The sequence below is a fragment of the Thamnophis sirtalis genome, unplaced genomic scaffold (assembly GCF_051295495.1).
Source record: "Thamnophis sirtalis isolate CommonGarterSnake01/CBP01778 unplaced genomic scaffold, rThaSir2_p1.2 scaffold_1, whole genome shotgun sequence".
NCBI classification, from domain to species: domain Eukaryota; kingdom Metazoa; phylum Chordata; class Lepidosauria; order Squamata; family Natricidae; genus Thamnophis; species Thamnophis sirtalis.
In genome coordinates this window covers 126,930,477-126,954,204 of record NW_028261381.1, presented here as the reverse complement: position 1 = coordinate 126,954,204, position 23,728 = coordinate 126,930,477, and the positions used below count along the sequence as shown (strand labels likewise).

General features: G+C 36.2%; 1 protein-coding gene across 5 annotated transcripts; it reads left to right on the top strand.

The window, feature by feature from the left end:
- Positions 1-13: 13 nt before the first annotated feature.
- On the top strand, positions 14-23,055 carry AREL1 (apoptosis resistant E3 ubiquitin protein ligase 1). Of its 5 annotated transcripts, none has more exons than XM_014057144.2 (20): positions 14-149; positions 5,875-6,066; positions 7,262-7,321; positions 8,943-9,172; positions 9,997-10,234; positions 11,121-11,290; positions 11,368-11,548; positions 12,885-13,132; positions 13,480-13,557; positions 13,951-14,092; positions 14,896-15,017; positions 15,744-15,819; positions 17,326-17,435; positions 17,750-17,929; positions 18,047-18,172; positions 18,480-18,609; positions 18,781-18,839; positions 19,665-19,754; positions 20,147-20,322; positions 20,431-23,055. In XM_014057144.2, exons 3-20 carry the CDS (start codon positions 7,306-7,308, stop codon positions 20,531-20,533), a joined length of 2,475 nt encoding a protein of 824 aa, XP_013912619.1. In that variant the 5' UTR covers positions 14-149; positions 5,875-6,066; positions 7,262-7,305; the 3' UTR covers positions 20,534-23,055. The 5 variants fall into 5 exon arrangements, with proteins under 5 accessions (XP_013912619.1, XP_013912617.1, XP_013912620.1 ...); XM_014057142.2 differs by lacking the exon at positions 14-149 and adding an exon at positions 271-451; XM_014057145.2 differs by lacking the exon at positions 14-149 and adding an exon at positions 1,848-2,317.
- The last annotated feature ends 673 nt before the right edge of the window (positions 23,056-23,728 follow it).

Below are 23,728 nucleotides of genomic sequence, written 5' to 3'. Positions count from 1 at the left end.
TCTGGTTCCGTTTTTGCTCAGGGAGCGACAGAGTCGCGATCGACTGTTTGCATTTTTTCAGCTCGACTTCCTCCTCCCTGCTCCGCTTCGCCTGTTCCTCTGAGGCGTCGAAAGTCCCTTCAGGGGAAAGGGAGAGGCAGAAGGACCTGGTACGGGGACGGGAGGAAAAGGGAAGCAGCTGCAGCAGGAAGAGGGCGGTCCCCTAAGAAAATCCTTCCCCCTCCTTGCAGAAATGGGCAGCCCAGCCTGGCTTTTTTTGCTTTCGTTAGTGCAGGCAGAGTAGGATAACTGGAAGCGCCGAGGAAGCAACAAGTGCTAGGACCTACCACAGAGTTATAATAGGCTACAGGGATCTCAGCCGCGGATGAGAATCCTGCCAGTGGGCTCGTTTGTTTCCAAACTCTCACTCTAACCAGCTGGGACGAAGAAGAAGAAGGAAATTTGACGGGGGGTATTTGGTTCTTTCGCTTTCTTTTCTTCCCCTCGCACGAGGGTTCTTTCTCCTCCGTCCGGGAGAAGAGGGAAAACGCGGCATGTTCCTACAATCCTCTATATAATATGAATATCATCTCCCCCTCGGGTGTTAGGAAAGAAGGAACGGGAAAGTGGAGGTTCCCCTTAACTTCATCTATTCATAATTTCCCCTTGGTTTACAATCCTTCCATCACTTTCCATTTTAAAATTTGTCCTCGCAGGCCAGTGAATATTTTTCGTTATTTGATTTGGGAAGTTAACCCTTTATGGTTTGTAGATAGTCTCGTTAGGTGTTGTTTTAGTTTTCAATGCTGTTTCACGCAGAGAGGTATTTTTCATTGTTTTGGAAAGTGGTGACAATTCTAATTTGGTTAGTGCCAAAATTGCCCTGCATAGCAGGCTAATAAAGAGTGAATGGAAAATAAACTACTAAAAGTAGTTTTGTTACAGAGTTTCTCCCTCTTTAAAGTATTATATGGAATGTCAACAAGCTAAGTTGCAATTGGATGTCTTTGAAGGTGGTATTTCATTGTACGAAGTATATTATGACTTGCCCTATTGAATTTTATGAAATTCAAGAAAAGATTAGCATACAAATTGCAGGATGTTAGTCTATTGAATCATTTCCAATTGATTTCTTATAATTCACTTTCATTTATTCTTGTATAATAAAGGTATCAGCTTGATTTTTGTCAGATATTCATAAAATAGTAATTTTTAGATATAATAATTTGTTTTTGTTGCAAAGCTACTCTTTCAATATTGTGTATGCTAATCCACTTGGTTACTTGAACTAAATAATAATTGGTTTAAAATGAATGATAATTGATTTAAGTAGGGTTACATTTTTCATTCATTTAAAAACTACCCCACTTTTTTTTAAAAAAAATAGCAAATTACTAAGATGGGTTTAAAACAGGCTGAAGTAAAATTATTGTGATAAATATTGATTAATGAAAACATTCCTAGTATTTCATATTTTATAAGCAGCAGTATGGCAAGTGAAGTAATATTGCAGCTAATAGTTTTGGATCTATTTTGGAAATTCAACAGAGCTCTGATTATGTTTATCCAACTGTTCACTTAAGAGCTATTAATTGCCTAAACCCCAAGGGACTTGGTTACTTGGTTACAAATATTTAATTTTGTATTTTAAGTACTTTATGTATCTAATAGTATTATTTTTCTAGTTTGAAACTAACAATTTGACCTGGAATCACTTGCATTATTGTGACATAATCTCACTTTATTTACAGACTGCTTGCAACCTGCATTTCCTATTCAGAAATATTTTTAATAGGGAATCTGCATCAATGTTAAGATAATCACTGTACAGACTCAATTGAAAGGTACAACTGGCAATGGTTTTCCAGCATACCTGGTGAAACATGGTGAAATAGCATATGCCAGAGTATGCTTATGATTTCAGCATAGCAGTGATTTCTGTGTGAAAGACTTTGCCTTGAGTCAAACTGCTTGCTTCTAATAAGCAGGTGGTAATGTAAAATAAATATTTACTGAGAGATAAAATAAAAAATTGTGAAGAACTCTTAATATTAAAAAGCGTAGAAACTAGAAAGTAGATGTGTAGGTCTGGGTTATTTCACACTTATTTCATATTGTTTCTTTTGTACAGAAACTGTAACCTTTAAAAATCTATTCTCTGTCACTCCAGAGTATATGATCCAAAGGATACTTTTTAACAAGAAAAATTCTAATTGAAAGTTGGAACAAACTTCCTAAAAGTAAAAGCAGTTTCACACTGGAAACTATTACTCAGAAAGTTAACCTGTTTCTCTTCATTGGTTATGTTTAAAAGAAGGCCAGGAACCATCTGTTCTAGGTGAATTCCTGCACTGATCAAAGTATTAGATATGATGGCCTAAATAATCTATTTCTGATTCTATGAGTTTTGTACCATGTGAATCAAACCTACATTTTTGTTTGTCAGATTTGAAATGAATTTGGGCAATTCGTTGATCTGAGCAATGTCATCTCAGAATAATTCATGTAAAAATAAACCTATTAGTTTATTAGTTTCTGATAACTTCCAAAGAGGAAAAAAATAAGAATGTTTATGACTGAGGAAACAGGAAGTTTTTAGCATGACATGACAGGTCTGACCTTTGTTCTTCTGATAACATTCTATTTTGTTTCTTGCTATTTTCTGAACACTGTTTTTCGTTTATGGAATCAAGAACTGTGTATTTATTTAAGCTTTTGCAATACAGTGCTGATCCTGGTTTATGATTATCTAAAGCTTGTAGATATCTGTTGTATTATGGATATCAATGCATCATTTTTTTCCCTACATACAGTAAAGTCGTCCCCCTCCCCCCTGAATGGACAGTTCAGTTTGTTTATATTTTTGTTTGATCCATAATGTCAATTATCAATTAAACTTATGAAATAAGAGTTGCAATCTTCTAATTTTGATCTGCTTATCCTGAATCATTCTTCAATGTGTTGTGTTTCTGTTAATGATTCAAGCATTTTATTAGCTTCCTTGGTTGTGTGTACATCCATAAAGATTTCCAGGCAAACTGGAATAACTTGCCTATATTTGATCATTCTTGCTTGGAGAGATGTCAGAATCTCATCTTTGCACTTAAAAAACAAACAAACCAATTTTACTCAATTTTTAAAATAAACATAGCAAAACCTAATATAAACTAAAGTAGACTAAAAAAGGGAACTTCAGAAGTTGCAGAAAAAAAGAAAAACAAGACAAAAAATATAGAAAAGATACAGGCAACACAGATAATAAAGAAGTGACTTCCAACCTTCATCACACTGAGCATAAGCTAATACAATAATTTTTTATCCTCTTCTAAAGTTACAAATAAAAACCTTATTCTTACCTTTATCTTTATGCAATCCATTCGAAGTTAGCAGAAATATAAACAACTAATTTATCCCTGATCCAATTGTCTAACTTTATATTCCTTATTTTTGCTGTACACAATCTTAATTTTTAAATCATTGTAATGGCATCACAGGATTTGACCTTTCATTCATCTTTGGCATTCAAGAATAACCTTCAAGGTTGTGTTTGTATGTGTATGTACACACACAGGCTCACAGAACACATAACTTTGAATAAATATATGTATACATGCTGATGCCTTTCGATAAAATTTGTTAGTTGGAAGAAACTAAGTTATATATAAGATACCTTAATCTAGAATTTTATAAAGTTTATATTTCTGTTAAAGTGGATCTTAATTCCTTTGGACAATCAGCACAGAATATTCAATGAACCACCTAAAACAAAGATGTAGCAAGCAACTGAAAAGACTTGATAAATTATTGGCTTTTCTATTGAAACAGCAAGAACTAAGTATCCTTTGTACTATTAAGGGTGCTTAGAGAAAAGCATGTAATAACTTTGTTTTGACAAATCAGTATTTTTTAACTTTATTAAATTGAGAAAGTGGTTAATAACACATAAATCAAGATTTTTAAATGAAATAGCACTTCTAAAGATCATACATGACAGGTTTAAAAAAAAAATATTGTGAAATCTATGAGAACAGGACGAACTTTCTGACCTTATTATGCTTATCCTATTTAGTGGTATTGAATATATATTGTTTGAAGGACAGAGTACTTTAAAAAATCCACTTCTGCAGGGGGGGGGAGTTTGTTTTGTTGTGCAAGCTTTAGCATGTAAGACTCCAATGTATTATCTATAATAATTCATCCCGTGCCCTCTGGTTTTACAGAAAATGACAAAGATTAGATAATATTTGATACTGTATTTTTCAGAGTATAAGACACACCTTTTTCCCTCAAAAAAGAGGCTGAAAATCTGGGTGCGTCTTATACACTGAATACAGCATTTTTTTGCCTCCTGAAACTCCGCCCCTTCACCAAAATGGCCATGCATAGCTTTTAGAAGGCTTTCAGAGAGCTCCTGGGGGCTGGAGGGGGCAGAAATGAGTGAAAAATGGCCTGTTTGGGGGGGGGGGCAGCCCCTGAAGCACTATAAGCTTCCTATCCATGCCCCCTTTTCAACAAAAATGGGCTAGTTTTTGTGAAAAACAGGCTGTTTTTTGCTCGTTTTTGCCCCCCCCGGAGTATTCTACTAGCCTTCTAAGGGCCATTCATGCCCTTTTTTGGAAAAAAATGGGCCCGTTTTCATGAAAAATGGGCCGTTTTGGGGAGGTTTGCAGACTGCAAAAACTTTTTAAAAAATTAAAACTTTTCAAAACCTGGCTGCCTCTTATACTCTGGTGCATCTTATACTCCAAAAAATAAGGTAACTAATTGAAATTTTTGATATACATTAAGAAAAGCTATAATTGGCAAAAAAAGTATTTCACTAGTTTTGGAAAAGGAATTTTTGAAGCATATCGAAGACAGTTGATTACAGTAATCCTCAACTCATGACCAGGTGCTAAGCAGTCAATCAAAGTTACAGTGGACCCCAAAAAAAGGGATTTATGACCCAGATGCAAAGTTCTGATATCCCAGAAATCCCCCCCATGTGACCGCATTTTGGGTGCTGAGCAACTGTATGCATTAATGGCCGTTTGCAATAACCCATCTGCATGTGACTGCAATTTACAATGCTTTTGTAGGTAATCAGGGTTTACTTCCAATTTCCAATAAAAACTGCCCCACAGAAAACAATGGCATTCACTTTATGATTGTAGTGTTATTTGTTAATTGATTTGATTTGATTGCCACCCATCTCACCTCAAGGCAACTCTTCTTTGCTTAATGACTGCTGCCAAATTGGGTGCGATCATGTGGTGACCTGCCTTTCAACCTTCAGGACTTATGACCAAAATTGTGAACTTGGTCATAAGTCAAGGATTATCTGTACTCTGAATACTGTTTAGAAGGTACCACAACTTGCTTCTGCCCTGCATCATTTTATATGCTAAATTGTTAACTAAAGTGATTAGTCCTTTGCTGATGGCTTGAAGAAGAACCATTGCCATTTCATTTTATTTGCAGGGAACATGCATAACATTGTAACTGCCTTTCTCTCCCATTCAATTCATAATACATTTGTCAGCTTGTTAAATCCATGTCTCCTTCAGTTGCAGCTGAAGTCACTTGTAGGTATCTTGGTAACAGTTCTGAAGTGGTTTGCTATAGCTCTTTTGTGGGAATTTTTACCTTTTTAGTTGCCCCACCCAAAATGCTGCGAGGCTACTTTATTATTTTTGAACATATTATTAATTACTTATAAATAAGAGTCAAATGAGAGCCTACTTATTTTATATATGGTCATAATGTCTTTTTTCTCACTGCTCTTATGCTAGATCTTTGGCTCTGCCAGTTTAAGAATCAAAGGATGACCGTTTTTTACCCAATTTCTTCTTATTATTATTGTTTTAAATCATACGTAATACACATAATGATTGCAACTCCTTGTTTTCATTTCAGGAAAATGATTTGAGAGCTTCATGGTGTGATAATGCAGAGTGCCAGTTCTTGGGATGGTCACTTCATTGCTATATTTGATTCCCTTGCTCTGAGTTCCTATTTTGATTTCCTGCCCGGTGTCTGTCCTGAATAAAGGTGCAGAGGAATGGGCACTCCCATTTTGGCTTTCTGGACATGGGAGTTTAAATAAAGGTAATTCTTTCAATTAGCTCAAGGGATGTGGAGCATGCTTATGCAGATTGTGAAGTAAGGCTTGATAAAGACAATAGGAATAGATCCAGTACAGCTTTCCAACATGATAGAAGGTGTTTCTGTTACTAGGCGGCATTATTGTAAGATATTGTGCTTATAAAATGTATTGGCAAGTCTCGCTGTCCCCTGATTTGACACATCTGAACCTTTTTCTCTTGGCAGCAAGTAGTTAGATTCCTCTTGCCATGTGATTTGCTGGCATCTGTGTTTTGTTTTAGTATCTTGAAGATTTAAATAATAAACAAACTAACAAAAAATAAATAGCAGAGCCTGGGTAAGGATGGGATACAAGATAGATAGATAGATAGATAGATAGATAGATAGATAGATAGATAGATAGATAGATAGATAGATAGATAGATAGATAGATGAGCCTGACTGTTGAAGATTTTTCCTTTATGTGAAAATGAAATCATTTTCATTCATCATATTTGGAAGCTGAAATCTGCACTATTCTGCAAGTCTGTGTTTTATCTTTTAACAATCAAGATGTTGCTTGTGAAACATTTTGTATTCTATTGAATATTCAGAACTTGGACATCTAAAATATTGCCTTCCTCAAAATGACCTTTATAAGAATTAAAATCTTAGTTTGACGCTTTCCTTAATTTGTTAAGGGAAGAGGTCTCTTCTACAAATGTATATCTTGGGATTCCCTTCTTTCTTAGACCTTTCTGCATATTAAGTATTAATATTCTTAGGAGGTAATGTTGATTTACAAGATTTATTTAGGCTTCTGAAGTTTATTGGATAATTGTTATCATCTTAAAACTTTCTCAATCTTTGAATATTCTTCCAAGTGGTACAATGAAGAATGAGTGGCGCAATATGGTCTAAGTTTGTTTTAATGAGAATAAAAAAGGAGGATCATGATGCCATTTCTTGAAAAAATGTAGAATATAGAAAACAATAAATAATTAACTAAAAGAGTTATTGGAGATTATTGCTAATAAGTTTTTTAATGCTTAACACTTCTTGTATTTTCAAAAGCTACAAATGACATCACTTTATTTATTATTAAAAAATGGAACGTAAAAATTGAAGATTGCTTAATGGGTTTTGTAGAGATGAAACATTTTGTAGATCTACCTAGAATTTTTAATTTGTACTGGATCTGTTTTTTCTTTCTTTCTAGATGCAGCTGTAATCCTCGGCTGTGTGTCTCATTGAAAGGACCTAATGTTTTACATTATTGGTAATGGAAGACAATCTAGTCATAGATTCTAAAAGGAACCTTTGAGATTTCATTCTTTTAACTTACAAGTAGTCCTCAACTTATGACCATTTGTTTAATGGCTGTTGAAAGTTACAACAACAGTCCAGTGGTGGGATTCAATTTTTCTTACTACCAGTTCTGTGGGTGTGGCTTGGTGGGAGTAGCAGGGGAAGGATACTGTAAAATCTCCATTTCCTCCCAATCAGCTGGGATTCAGGAGGCAGATAATAGATGGGGGTGGGGCCAGTCAGAGGTGGTATTTACCAATTCTCCGAACTACTCAAAATTTCCACTTCTGGTTGTACTGGTCAGAACCTGCTGAATACCACCCCTGCAATAGCCTCAGAAAAAGTGACTTTCTATCCATCCTCTATGTTTTGACCATTTCACCATCCCCATGGTCACTTGATCGCAATTTGGATGCTTGACAACTGGCTCATGTTTACAATGGTTCCAGTTTGTAGTGAAATGATTGTTGTGATTATGATTACAACAATCTGTGAACTTCCAAACTGGCTTCTGACGAGCAAGGTCAATTGGGGAATTCATATTTGCTTAATGACTGCATGATTCCCTTAATAGCCACATGATTCGCCTAACAACTACAGTAAAATGATTGTGCAAATTGGTCACTTGAAGACTCACTTAATGACCAAAATTCCATGTTGCTAATTGTGGAAATAGGTCAAGGACTACTTGTAGTTTTGTAAATGCTAACACTATTGAGCCAATTCAATTCTATTTCCTTTTTTCCTGCAAAGTAATCCACAGATCTTTCCTAATTTCTTTGTAATGATGCCAATAATAGGCAAAAACATTTTAGTACCTGAGGCTGGAAATTCAAATGGAGCTCATGTGATATGTTGCATATTTAGCCATATAAGGGAGAGCCAATTTGGTGTAGGGGTTAAGTTGTCATTGTGAATTCTAGGCCTGCCATAGGCATGACAGCCAGCTGCTTGTTGTGGATAAAAAAGGAGGCAGTAGTATTATATATGTTTACCACTTTGATTTATCTTCTATATAGATAATTAAATAAAGATAGACGTAATAAAAATCTAATGATAGAATAAAAAAATCGATAATCAGGAATTTTAAATGTGAGAAGGCTTTATTTTGATTTTAATTCTGTTAATTGAAGCAATTCCCTATAACATTTTTACTTCAAGGTTAAATATTGTAACTATAATACCGCAATTAAGCCCAACATTTCTATTGCTAAGCGAGACAGTTAAGTGAATTTTGCCCCATTTTACAACCTTTCTTGCCAAAGTTGTTAAGTGAATCACTGCAGTTGTTAAGTTAGTACCATGATTGTTAAGTGAATCTGCCTCCCGATTGTCTTTGCTCGTCAGAGGGACCACCATAAATATGAGTCAGTTGCCAAGTATCTGAATTTTGATGATTTGATGAGTATGGTGCAACCATGTTAAGTGTGAAAAACATGCATAAGTCATTTTTTGAGTGCCGTTGTAACTTCTAAATGTCACTAAACGAAGTGTTGTACGTTGAGGATTCCTTGTAATATGAAATAGTCATGGTGATGGATTTTTAGAGTTTGATTGAATCCTATAACTGCTACCTGTTTTCTGTTTGACAGGTGGGATCACAGTGGTATCTGTGGTAGCTTTCTTTTTCACCATTAAGTTCCTCTTTGAGCTTGCCGCACGTGTAGTCAGCTTCCTCCAGCATGAGGACCGGGAACGTCGAGGAGAAAGGACCATTTATGACTATGTGCGAGGCAATTACTTGGACCCCCGCTCTTGTAAAGTGTTCTGGGATTGGAAGGATCCCTGTGAGGTGGGACGTAGTATGGCCTTCCGAGTGCATGTAAGAGGAAATTTCCATTTCTATGACAATTTGAGAAAGTACAGAACAAAAAATGCACGCAATCAGAGCTAAAAACATGAATAATTTGGGTAAACTCCCGAGACAGTGGCATGCTGCTACGGTCTGTAGGATCGTGAAGAGTCAGACATGACTTAGTGACTAAACAACAACAAAACTAATTAAAAAACCTAATAAGGGTGATTTCCCCCCTCCCCTTTCTTCCTTTTTTGATATCATTATATGGGTTGATCATTCTCTGTGCTCCAAATACCCTGTTTCCCCAAAAATAAGACCTCCCTGCATAATAAGTCCAATCGGGCTTTTGAGCGCATGTGCTAAAATAAGCCCTCTGCCCCAAAATAAACCCTCCCTGAAAATAGTGCAACATAGCAGCAGCCATGAGGTGATCACGCTTGCCGCCTCCTGTATCTCAAAATTAGTAAGACCTCCCAGAAAATAAGGCCAAGCGCTTATTTTTTTGGGGGGGGGTCAAAAGAAAATAAGACCCTGTCTTATTTTTGGGGAAATATGGTATTTTTAATCTCAGATTTGGTTACAGAATTGTGTGTGCTGAATTTAGACAGTATTAAACCCTTTTAAGAATATTTTTTCTTTCTTTATTCTTTCTTTATTAACTTAATTGGTGACTTCAAATTTGGATCTTATACTGTATGTATATATGCAAGTATATTGAAACAAAAATTTCCACCACGACTCATGTAATGGCAGCAAGATCATTTTAATTTACTGCATCTTAATGGCTGATGTAAGAGCTTAATGCCATTGCAGTCTGCTATTCACTTAGCTTCTTAATTCCCCTACAGTTGTTTTATAAGAATGGCCAGCCTTTCCCTGCTCATCATCCTGTTGGACTGCGAGTTCACATCTGCCATGTGGAGTTAGCAATAGATATTCCTGTCACCCAAGAAGTACTTCAAGAACCCAGTTCCAATGTAGTAAAAGTAGCATTCACTGTGCGCAGAGCTGGCCGATATGAGATAAGCGTAAAACTTGGAGGTTTGAATGTTGCGTATAGTCCTTACTACAAAGTATTTCAACCAGGTAAGCATTGCTTAAAGCAAAAACAAGTATTGGAGATAATATGTTGATCTTTATTATATTTATAGCATTAATTTATGATAAAATTGAAATAATAACACTGAAATATAGAATGGTTACTTAAGAAAAAACATGGTGTAACCATAAAAATGACAAATTTTGTTCATCTGTTTTACTAGTCCACTTTTTAGAATTTTTTTAAATATTTCTGCACTCAATTTTATCCTGTGTGAGGTCATTAATCAAGATAAACATGATATTATTAGAATCAAATCATAGACTCAATCCAACTGATGCACATAATTAAAGATTTCTTAATATTTTCCCTTTGACCAATTTGCCATGCACATGGGAAATAATACACTAATTATATTAGAAGATTGAGCAATAGGAAAATCCTGATACTTTGCTGCTACCGTCCTACTCATAGAACAAACCCTGAAATGAACTCTTAGCTTGTGTTCATTGGGATTCATATTACCATTAGAATATTTATAACTTAGGGTTAAACTGGGATCCTTGATGGTCTCCAAATTTGGTTCTTTTCTTGGAGACATGTTACCCAACTAGTTATCATTAGTGGTAGAAGAGAGCGGGATTTGCTTTCTGTTTACAGTTAAAAGATGAGGAGAGGAGCACAAAGTAGACAATCTGTTAATTTCTCCTTATGTTGGTGTTGATTGCTAGCAAGGTGTTTTGTTTGTTTGTTTGTGTTGAAACACAATAGTGATTTCTTCACTCTGTACATTTTGGGGTGTAGAAACGATTGTTTGTTAGCCAACACTGACTGCTTCATTTAATATCAATCCTATTTCTACATCAGTACATCTTTGCAAAGACTGTCCTTGTAATTTTATAAGGGATTTGTGCAATGTGTTTCTTATTTCAGGGATGGTAGTTCCCTCGAAAACCAAAATTGCCTGCCATTTCTCCACCCTGGTGCTGACATGTGGGCAGCCACATACTTTGCAAATAGTTCCCAGAGATGAATATGATAACCCTACTAGCAACTCAGTATCATTGATAGATGAGCACAATTACAGCCTCTTGATCCATGAAGTAAGTGGGCTCTATGTCTTTTCAGATAAAACTTCACACCATAACAACGTCTCCTAACCCATATTTATTTTGTCTAGCTTGGCCCTCAGGAAGAAGAGCCTTCTGATGTTTTGTTTGAAAAGTCTGTGATGTCCAATCAACAGACTTGCCAAGTTTTCTTGAGACTCACCCTACTGCGTAGGGGTTGTTTCCGTGCCTGCATCTCTTACCAAAACCAGCCTATTAGTAATGGAGAGTTTGACATAATTGTTCTCAGTGGTAAGTGACTTGTTTTTTATACTTCATGTATAAAACCTGGTACCTGGTACCTCATGTACCTCAACCTGGTATGTAGTCTTCAAAACAACACTGTGCACATCATACATAGTGGGTTTCTCAAATCTAATCCTTGCATTCTGCTTTTTGGCATCTCATTATCTTGAAAGGGTTAATGACCCAGCCTATGGGAAACCATAGCCGGTCACAAGCCCGGATAAATGGGGAGTGTTGGTTCCTGTGACGACGGAACCGTGAAACAAGCTGAGAATCCAATGGCAGGACAACACACGGATAAACAACTCTGTAATCCGTGACGTTCTGCCTTTGGCCTTCACAATGCAACGGTCACTGCCTTGTGGACGTTGACATTTACGAAGATTAAGTCCAAGTAAGTCCAAAGGGTTAATGGTAAAGAAAGAAATTTAAAATAAAAACTTTATAGACTTTGTTGCTTGCATTCCTTGAATAAGTAATTTAAATTTATATACGTAAAGTGTTTTGGAATTTATAGTAGATATGCAATCTCAGCATATCTGAAGAAAATTTGGCAAATTATATCACTCCAGCACATGGTTTACTAATTAAAAATATATCTAAAAATATTTATAAAATCTATCTACAAAGCAATAGGTTTGAGGAATTTCCATCTCATTCCCCTCTTCTGCTTCTCTGAATCCATCTTCCAAAATATTGAAATGTACACATATGTTCAATTGATATCAGTTCTGTTTATACATGCATCTGAATACATATGAAATTTAAAATATAATATATTTGGGCTGCAAATATTTTCAATTCCCCCATAGTTGTTCCTGGATGTTTTATTCCTGCCCTGTTCATCATGGAGTGGCAAGATTTGAAATAAAATGACTGGAAGAATCAGAAGTAGTGGGCACAGCCTGTCACTCAACTCACATTAAAACCAACCCACTCAAAAAGTGCAATTGAGCACTAAGCCTCCATGAAATAATCTTGCATTTACATGTGCCTTCAAATTAGTATTGACTCCTAGTGACTGCCTAAAGAAATCTCTGCAGGGTTTCTTTGTAAGATATTCAGGAGTGCTTTGCTTCCTGCCTCCTAGGGTTCTGAGAGAAGGATTGGCTCATGGTTACTCAGGTGGCTACGTACCTAAGACTAGAACTCCTTGTCTCCTGGTTTCTAGCCTGATGCCTTAACCACTAGGCCAAACTGTCTCTCTGTGAAATATCCTTAATCATTAAGAATAAAACACATGTACTGCAAAATAACAATTTGGATCCACATCAGCTGCATAACTTGTGTTTCTATTCTGAGCTTTGCCTTGTGTTACACTTTATACCTATCTGTCTTGCAGAGGATGAAAAGAACATCGTAGAGCGTAATGTTTCTACCTCAGGGGTCAGTATCTACTTTGAAGCCTACCTGTATAATGCTAGTAGCTATACCAACACCCAGTGGCATCTTCCACCCCTGAATTTGGGCTCCTTTCAGCGACGACTTTCCACTGCTACTGAGGATGAGGATGAAGACTCTCCTTCTGATAGCCCTACCCCTGAAAAACTGAAGAAACCCAAAAAAGTTTATTGCTACGTTTCACCTAAAGTAAGAATACTTCTTTATCCATCTTCCATTCAGACAATAACTACGTCTGCACTATTCTCATTGTCACTATTTGGTATGTTTCTAATTTGCGGTCATCTTCTAGAATGATCTGTGGGGTGGTTATGAGGACAAGTATATTGTGCTGCAGAGCTTTTTTTCTACAAGGTGTCAGAAATATTTGTGTTTCCATGGCTCATCTCTGGTTTTGTCACAAATCTGAATTGTGGCTAAAGCCTACTTTAGATTACTTTCATTACATAAAAAAAAGAATGGATTTGTTCATTGTTGACATCTTTTCAGAATAATGTATTCATGAAAATACAATTTCTGCTTTCTTTGCCTCAAAGCAATTCTCAGTGAAGGAATTCTACTTGAAGATTATTCCTTGGCGTCTGTTTACTTTCCGAGTATGTCCTGGCACCAAAGTGAGTTTGTGGAACTCCATACTATATGATGGGGCATGTTTTGTTTTGAGAAAGTTTGTGGCATGACGGATTCAAATAGTTATTTTATTTGCAAGTCTAAATGAGATTTTTAGTTGGCATTTTAGATTATTCTGGAGAACTTGCTGTGGTGTTGTCCTGTACTACATCCTGCACCCTGTCATTCAAATTCATTCCCCTTTGTTCCCTCAGCAAGCAGATTCATTGTGTGGGAAATGGAATTTATAAATCACCTTTTTTTGCTAGCCACTCCAGAACAAGGGGTGGGGCAAGGGAATGTGCACAAACACTGCTAATTGCATTTGCTTCATGTGCTGTGATTTCTGGTGAATGATGGTTCCTTCTTCCTTCCCCTCCCCCATTTCTTGATGTTAGTTTTCTTATCATGGGCCAGATCCAGTACACAAATTGCTGACATTGGTGGTGGATGATGGGATCCAGCCTCCTGTGGAGTTGAGCTGCAAAGAGAGGAACATCTTGGCAGCCACTTTTATTCGTTCTCTGCATAAAAATATAGGTAAAAGGAGTCAGAGCAGAAGGCTCTACTGGTTGGTGTGTAATGAATCATAAGCATTGTACCATTCATTCATTCATTCATTCAATTTGCTTGCTGCCCATTTTGCTGCAAAGCGACTCTGCAAGGCGAAACTTAGCATCGCATTAATTCATAAATGTGAAAGATGAGTAGAATGCCTTAACGAAAGCATGTATAAGTATAGAGCAACTATGTACGTATCTTTCTGCATACCATATAAGCTTTCTAATCCATTTGGATGTTTCTTTATTTGGAGAGATTATTTATCTCTTCTCTGCATTTGTAAAAATCTTATGGTTCCACAGTGCAAAATGCAAACAGTGATCTAATATGCGGAAGTTACGTGTGTGAATATATGTTTGCATGCATAAAAATTGTGGAAAGAGAAAAAAGAGGCAGAAATGTTAATAAATAGAAATTTTATTTCCCTATTCTATAAGGTAGTGCTTAGAGCTATTTTTGTCACAATTTGCTGTCATATAATGAAACTTTTGAAACAGAATTAGTTACTTTTAAGTACAATTATGTTTTATTTTAATATTTGTATATGTTTCAATTGTTTTAATGTGAGGTTCCCACAGATGGGCAGCTATATAAAGCAAATAAATAAATACAATTATGTATGATCTGCTGCAGGTTATCTGTTAATATATTTCAGAGATAAAGCAAAACTGCTGTTTTAAGGCTGTTATGGCCGAGAAATCTCTTATCTTACACTAAAAATGTTTCAAAATCATGTGGACTTTGAAAAGTTCCAGATATGATCTTGGGCCTATTCATTTCAGGAGGCTCAGAGACTTTTCAAGACAAAGTCAACTTCTTCCAGAGGGAATTACGTCAAGTGCATATGAAGAAACCTCATTCCAAAATTTCTTTGAAAGTTAGCCGCCTTAATCTTCTGGATTCAGTGAGTATGTCTAATGTAGAAGTGTTGGGAAATGCTTATTCTAGAGAAGGAATAACAGCAATATATAATTCAAAATATATTACCCTTTAGGATACAAATTATTTTTAAAAATATATAATTATGTTAAAGGTTTTAAAAATAAAGGTAAAAAGTAATACAAACTAATAGAAAGTAAGTAAGTAAAAAAGAAATAAGAAAATAAATAAGAATAAGTAAAAAAGAAAGAAATCAAAGACAAAGATAAAAGTGTAAGAAAGAATCAATAAAAAAAAACTAGAAAAGAAAAAAAGGTATAAAGAAGTGACTGTATTTTGCAATAAGTTAGCCATTTATGTTTGCCTATTATTTCTTGTCTATAAAATGGTTCTTAGGCTGCGAACCGCAAAATTGTTTTCGGACCCAACCTGGGTTGTATCTATTCTGTATACTTAAAATGGTACATCTAACATAAAGTCCACATTAACTTTGACATTATCATTCCACAATTGTCCATGCCATCCAAATCTCAGGATGTGCCGTTTTATCTCCAAAAGCCTTGTTATTTTCAGCAGCATGCATTTTTTCAACCGATCGAAACAGCAGGCTATAAAGTACAGTTTCAGATCAGGTAGATCCAATCCTCCTATAGATAAAAGATAGAAATTTTGGAGAAAATCCATACATTGACAGTATTTGTAGATGAAATAGCAGATTTCATGATATGCCTTGATTTTATTTTACTGATAGACTCTGAAAGCCACACGGAATTTTTCTGTTTCTGATTGGAGCAAAAATTTTGAAGTGACTTTTCAGGATGAAGAAGGTATGTTAATTTGTTATGATATTGAAGAAGGCAAAGTCTGTCTGTTTTGTCTTTCTGTGATGCAGTTATTTATTTTATTTTATTATTTATTACACACACACACACACACACACACACACACAGATAGAGAGGGAGAGGGAGAGAGAATACCAGCAAATGCTACAATCCAGTAACAGATGGGTGGGGAGTTAATTGATCAAATATGTCTACTGTGATGGTTCCCCATTGGGGCCCCAAGCTAACTGGCAGAGCCAGGTCTTTAGGTTCTTACAAAAGCTTAGGAGGATTGGAGCTGAGCTCACAGTGTTCTACAGAGCTGGAGCAATAGCAGAGAAGGCCCTTCTAGACCCTGCTAGCCAGAATAATCAGGCTGACAAGACCACAGCATGCCTCCTCTGCTGGCATGGGTGGGGCAGGCCAATCCCAGTCAGATGAGACAGTTCCTCAAGTAGCCTGGACCCATGCTGACACTTTCAATTGCACCTGGAAATAGATTGGCAACCAAAGCAACTTGCAGAGCAGTGTTGTTACATGGGCCATTCTTTGGGCCCCAAGAACTGCCTGCACCACTGCATTCTGCACCTGCTGTAGCTTCCAAATGCTCTTTAAGGGTAGCCCCATGTAGATACATTACAACAGTCCAACCGTGAGATGAATAGGGCCTGAATGACTGACAAAAGCCAAAGCATCTATAGATTTCATTATACCTATTGAACATTTTTGGATGTACTCTCCAATATAAACAATTCTTATTTTATAAATAAAACAATCTTTGGGTATCTCAAAAGTGCTTTTCCGAAAGGCAACTGGGCTTTCTTACTTTTTCCTTGAAAACATTTCACTTCTCATCCAAGAATCTTCTTCAGTTGTCACCTTTGGGACAACCATGACTTGGATGATTGAGAATTTACGTAGACAATATTTAGGTACATTAAAAATTGCTAATCCAAAGTATGATGTTGAATAAAACAATCATACAAGTTTCTTAAATCCAATTACATGAATCTTTTTCCTATGTTCATTTAATGTGGAGGATATAGAACAATATTCTCTTCATGCCACACACTCTGAGGAACACAAGGGATTTCATATTGGCTTTACTAGTTTCTGAAACTCTGTGTCATGGAAGGCTAGACTAGCTTTATTGCCCTTCTGCCTAATGAAAAGAAAATTGTTACTAAAACAGATGTTTGATGAGTCAACTGACCTGTTGCTAAAATAGGTTTTAATTTGACAAGTCCTATTTATTTTTAAAAAAATAAATTTAGTTTTAAGATTTTATTTACAACTATGTTTCATTTATTCCATTTCATGTATTTCATTTATTTCAATGAAAAGAACAGTTATAAACTTAAGTGATAGAAATTTGGAGTGTCATGTTACAGTTGAGCACTGTGTAATAAAAGACACCATGTTTAGAAATATATTTTTTCTTTGATCACTGTATTTTTGATTGCATAGGCTCCCTTAAAATCTACCTCATTTTTGTTTTGTTTTTGCTTGCAGCCTTGGATTGGGGAGGCCCTCGTAGAGAGTGGTTTGAACTGATTTGTAAAGTTTTGTTTGATACAACCAACCAACTATTTACTCGCTTCAGTGATGATAATCAAGCACTGGTGGGTATCTTTTTATTGATCATAGTGGAAATAGAGTATTTGTCTGTTTCTTCTGTTTAGAGGCTTATGACCAAAAAGTTGCATACTTCTCCAACTTCTAAATCTTAAGAGGACACTCTAATTCAGACCTGGGCATTTTACAGCCCATAGGGCACATCCAACCCTTTGACTGCCCCTGTCTAGCCTGTGGCAGTGATGATGGGGCAGTGGGGCAGCATAACATTTCTAGTTTCTTATGTAGCCCCTTGGGAAACTTAATTGTCCACCTCTCCTCTATCGATTGTCAATCTCATTGTGAACTCTCTTGTTTGTAGGTGCACCCTAATCCTAATCGACCTTCTTATCTAAGACTGAAGATATATGAATTTGCAGGCCGCTTGGTTGGAAAGTGTCTTTATGAGTCATCTTTGGGAGGAGCTTATAAGCAGCTGGTGAAAGCTCGATTCACACGATCGTTCCTGGCTCAGATCATAGGCTTGAGAATGCACTATAAGGTAAAATTGCTCTTATTTTTTTATTTATTTTTAGAAAATAAAGGAGAGATCAAGATTTTGCACTGTCTTAACTTTATTTACTATCTTGTCCTTGTTTCCATTTTGTTTTTCTTTCAGTATTTTGAGACAGATGACCCAGAGTTCTATAAATCTAAAGTTTGCTTTATTTTGAATAATGATGTGAATGAAATGGAGTTAGTTTTTGCTGAGGAAAAATACAACAGAGTTGGACAGCTCGAGAAGGTGGGAAATCAGTTGTTGATAAGTTATTGATCTTTTATTCTCATATTGCTGTACCATTGCTTTCTTTTTCATCATTTATTCTATGGTTCCTTTACTTTACTGCTGTTTACACTTCTTTTCATTTCTCCATTTTTATTGTTGTAAGCCGCCTAGAGTAGCCCCATGATGAGATCAACAGTAAATAAATTTAACAAACAAGCAAACAAGATGCAATTTAGATGTCTCCCATTTTAAATGGGAAAAAGATATCATATGAAAAGATGTACTTTTTTCACCCACCAGACATTCTCTAATTTTTTTTCTTCAGGTAGTTGAACTGTTAACAGGGGGTGCTCAAATGCCAGTAACCAATGAGAATAAAATATTGTACCTTAATCTGCTTGCGCAGTATCGATTAGCTAATCAAGTTAGAGAAGAAGTGGAACATTTTTTGAAAGGTAATGCACAAAATATGATCTTTGCTTTTTTGTTTGTTTTGCTTTGTTGTTTTCTCCAAAGTGAGTATTGTTTGTTTAAAAGAAAAGAAGAAAATCAGGAAATTTGATTGGTGTTTTAATCCCCTTTGCAGGTTGTTGTGGTTGTTTATCTATTATGCTGCTCTCTTTTAGGCCTCAATGAAATGGTTCCTGAAAATCTCTTGGCTATTTTTGATGAAAATGAACTTGAGGTGAGAAATTGGACTTTGCTGTCATTAAAAACATTAGCAAGCATATTCTCCAAGACCAATATTTTTTTTTAAAAATTCATTGAAATAGAGCCAGGGGCTTCCAAATTATTTTTCTAAGGTTTAATGGTAGGGGTGCAGGTTTTGCAACTTGTAAAAAATTGAAAACCCTGCCCTTGAAAATAACAAACATTTATTCAAATTGCCATATACTTAATGCTTTATGGCAGAAAATCTACTATGGTTTGGAAAGTAAAGAGTTTTATATATATTTCTATGGCATCTGGGTAATTTCCTAGGTGGAAAACTGAATCATTCTTTGTGCTTTAGTTAACAAATAGGAAATGTTTCCTTATTGTAGCCATTTGCCCTCCACCCACACTTGGAAAATTTGTGCTGTTGAAATTTAAGTATAAACCATATACTGAATGCTTTATGGCAGAAAAAAAGTGCAATTTGGGACAGTGCAACATTATAATATTATGTTGCTATGTTATTATAATGTAATGTTATTATGTTAACATTACAATATGTTGTAATTGAAGTAAGGAAGTGAGAATATTAGCTTGGTCTTTATGTATACTTAAAAAAATGTTTGTGAAGAATATTTTACAGATTACAGATGTTTGTGAAAATGCTGAGCTTCCTTGTTGTTCATTGGTTGCTGTCGTTTGGCTATAATCATGTAGGCAATTCAACATCTGACCTTGCTATTAAATGTTCCTATTCTTAATTCTGAGCATTCAAGGTTAACCGAATGATGTGTGGTTTGAAAGAAAAACATCAGAAGGGTTTTTCTTTTAGAAAATGATTTTACTTTTCTTCTAGTTGCTGATGTGTGGCACAGGAGATATCAATGTCTGTGATTTCAAAGCACATGCTGTGGTAGTGGGTGGTTCATGGCACTTCCGAGAGAAGGTAGTATGAATTCTTTCCTCCAACTCAATGGTGATAATAATAGCAATGTTGATTTTCTATAAAAAAGAGAACAATCCTTCATATATTAGGGGTGGAATAATTAAAGACGTAATTTTTAAACGTATAAACTATGTTGCTGAATTTTCTATAGATTCCTTCTTTCTGTGTAAACCGAAAAGTGTTTTTAAACATGTGGACTTCCTTTGTAATTGAAATTTATTTGTATGTATCTGTGTGTGTATGATATCTTAGTTCACTTGTTAAATCATCTTTAGAATTGGCTATATGGCACCTAGGGTAACTATTTTGCTATAAATTTAGCAATGTACCCATCTCCTCACTTAATAATTCAGCATTCTTCTTGTTTCCCTGACCTTTATTGTAACTTCTAGGTGATGCGCTGGTTTTGGACAGTAGTGTCTAGTTTTACACAAGAGGAACTGGCTAGACTGCTGCAATTTACTACTGGTTCTTCTCAGCTGCCCCCTGGAGGATTTGCTGCACTTTGTCCATCTTTCCAAATTATTGCAGCTCCAACACATAGTACACTTCCTACAGCCCATACTTGGTGAGTGTCTTCTAAGAGATGCTTTGTTATCTTCATTCTGATAATCAGAAGTTTTTCACTGCTAGAGTGTTTCACATTCTATACTATAAGCTGTGTTCTTTCTTTCAGTTTTAACCAGCTGTGCCTCCCAACTTACGATTCTTATGAAGAGGTGCACAAGATGGTCCAGCTGGCCATCAGTGAGGGCTGTGAGGGCTTTGGTATGCTCTGACATCTACTGGAGGAACCCACTACCTTCCTTAATTCTTCAGGTCAAGGCTCAGTCTTACTTCACAGATCCTTCTGTCGCCAATCCGAAAGGCAGCAGAGAGCAGAAAAAGGCACCGTGTGAATTGGAACAATTCAGAGTCTTATGCTGATCACTCCTTTCTCAGCATGGCACCTGTCCATGAATTGGGGTTTCCCTGTGGAGTGAGATTGGAGTTGTATTTCATGGGCATGATCTGCCTGGGATTTCTGATGGGAGGAAGCATGCAAACCAGTGTTGCAGTTTGGTACAGGAAGCGATAAGGATAGTTATATAACTTGTTACTTTGGGGAGATGACTAGATGAGTTTGGGAGCCCTGAATCCCCAGATTACAGGAAGTTTTCATATCTTTCCATGCCTTGACCTAAGTTTTCATGTAAGCAATCCCCTTTTTACTTGGATGTTACAGGAAAGCTTTTAATTTTTTTAGCCATCTTGCACTGCATGATGCCACTTGTTGTTCTGACTGGTGAACAAGAACTCTATTACTGGAGCACAAGTGCTGATCCTTGACAGTGATTTTGGCCCTCTACCCAGTAGTTGGAGGAAGAGCTGTCAAAACGTTGGGAAGAGTTTCCACTGATTTTTGCCAGTGAAGTTAAAGAATATTGTAGCCTTCCAGATGCTGTAATCTCTCCTGTGGATGTTCATTAATTGATTGTGAAAACAAGGCTCATGAGAGTTTGAGTTCAGAAACTCTGGGGAGGCCTCTTGTTAGCAACCTCTGTTCAGATAATGGTAGCAAAAATGTCATTTCTGTATCTTGACAGTAGTTAAACAAGGCAATTATTCCAGCATTTTTCTTTCCTGTGTTCTGCAGCAGAAGCATTCCATGATATTTTTAGGAGCTGATATTGAAGCTGTTTATTATTGACACGGAGGAAATGGGCTTGCAAGGCAGCACAGTGCACTACTGTTTGAACTAGAAGGGGGCAGCCGTGTGAGTTGTCCTATGTTATTGATGAGTATTTTAGCACTCCCATTTCCTTGGCAATAATAAGTGGGAATTCAGGGGTCCCAGCTGGCAACTTAACCAATTTTAGTCAACAAAGCGAAAATCTGATTGGATAATAAAGCTGAGTATTTTGTTGGCACCTAAAGTGCATTTATCCTGGTCAGAGAAGACAGATACTAATGACTATAGATTATACTGTCATTACCTGTTAAAAGAAGTCATTCTGCTATACACTGAGGCTCTAATTTTCTGGAGAAGAATGGGTATATCTTATGATACTATTTAATATTGCTGTTTACTTCTCCATCATCAATAGAATCATTTGCAAATTATAAAAGAGAAGACAGTTTGCAAATCTGCCTCATTGAATATTGTTAACTTTTTCTTCGTTTGAATCTGTACCACATTTATAAAGAAGTTCAAGCCATTATTTTGCCAAAAATGTTGGACTATTAAGTATTGAAATAATTCAGGGATCCCTTCCTTGGGGGGCATTCTTAGAGACCAACACTGTATTTTTCTCCATTGGCTGCCATTTTTTTTCTCCTTTAAGTAACTGGTTTTTTTTTAAAGCATGTAGGTACCATCTTGATTGTATTAAAAATAAATTCTTTGGTCAGTGCAATTAAGGCTTGTAAATGCCTTGAAACATTCATTGCCCACTGCTCATCCAGGGGACCAAACAAAGTCTATGCTGCATAGCTCAGCCAGGTGATGATTTAGAGGGTGGGGTGTTTCTTGATGCTGTTCCAATCTTTTCTTTCGCTCCATTGACCTCCCAAGGGCATTCCCAGGCATGGCTGGAGGCTGGCTCTGCTACATCTTCCTCAGGAATCCCTTTGTTTCTTCTTTAGAGCTCAGTTGTTGTTTTTTTTAAATTGAGGATTGAGTGGCTGGATATTCAGCAGACATCTTCTGTTTGAAACCACTCTATTAATAAATGCATTTGGCACTCTTGCCTCTTTGCAGAAGCCAAGGATTTTCTTTTTACGTAAGCTAAGTCAAAACAGTGGTAGATGCCCCTTGTTCTTAGCTAAAATATACTCTTTGTGCTTCTCAGCATTCCCTTAATTAACAGAGTCACATTTGCCCCAGTACTTTATAGTTTTAGTGCATTTTCTTAAATCCTTGCTGCTTAATTCTTCCCTAAATCAGTTATAATACTCCAGTTCTTTTTGTGTGTCGTGATGCAGGCTGTGCTGTAACCAACTCTAGTGTGTATGCACACACATGTGAGTGCTGAATAAGTTTTATGTTTCTTTGGTCCTTGTTTGTTTCACCCAATATGGAATAATTCCAGGGATAGAGATTTCACTCCTGATGTAGCCTCCTATAGATCTCTGTCTCTTGGATTGTATACCATAGGATACCCTTCATATGAGACTATCTTGCATGCTTTCATATCAAGACCTGTTATTTTAGCTTGGTCAGGGCCAGTTCCCAGTGGCCAGTTTCAGGTAGGATTCAGCAAGATTATGTAAGCCTCTAATGTAAATAGTTTGTACAATAAATAAAATATTTGAAATATGATTTGTCTGTCACTGTTTCTAAGACAGGATGCTTTAAATAATGCAGTGGGATATGTGGGAGTGGGTGGGTAGGGAAGATACTTTCTTAGGTATTTCATCATTCATACTTTGGTTTGCTAATGTCTAATGTAGTTCTAGACCAAGGGTGTCAAACCTGTGTCATCATGGCATCATCGTGATGTATCAGGACTTTTTTTCCCCTTCACTAAATCGGGGGGGGGGAGCACGTGACGTATCCGGCCCATGGGCCGCGAGTTTGACACCCCTGTTCTAGACTTTACAAGTAAAGTAATAGCCAACCATGTATTTGTCACCCCTTCTAAAAATGTACATGTGCCTTGTCTGACACTGATCTAGGTTTCATTTAATTGATTTCATATTAATCAGCATTATCTCAACATTTACTGGCTAATTTGCTGCAATTATGCTAAAGTTAAGTTACTTTTATGATTAAAGATTTCCATAAGGTCGTAACCAGAGAGACTACAATGTGTTTTAATCAGGAATATGTAGATTACTTAGATAATTTAACATGCAGTTGATTTTTTATAGTGAAAAATGTGTTCTATTTATTTTGGGACTGTATTTGATGAAACAAAATCTAACATTTTTTTTAGTAATAATACTAGTACATTTTTTGTTTATTTCATCTACCAACATGTGTGCTGCCTGAT

What these genes read in the sequence shown, in the direction of transcription:
- AREL1 (XM_014057144.2), top strand. An exon ending in GTATGGCCTTCCGAGTGCAT is followed by an intron (nt 9,173 to 9,996) that starts GTAAGAGGAAAT and finishes ATTCCCCTACAG; the next exon opens with TTGTTTTATAAGAATGGCCA. An exon ending in GCCTTAATCTTCTGGATTCA is followed by an intron (nt 15,018 to 15,743) that starts GTGAGTATGTCT and finishes TTTTACTGATAG; the next exon opens with ACTCTGAAAGCCACACGGAA.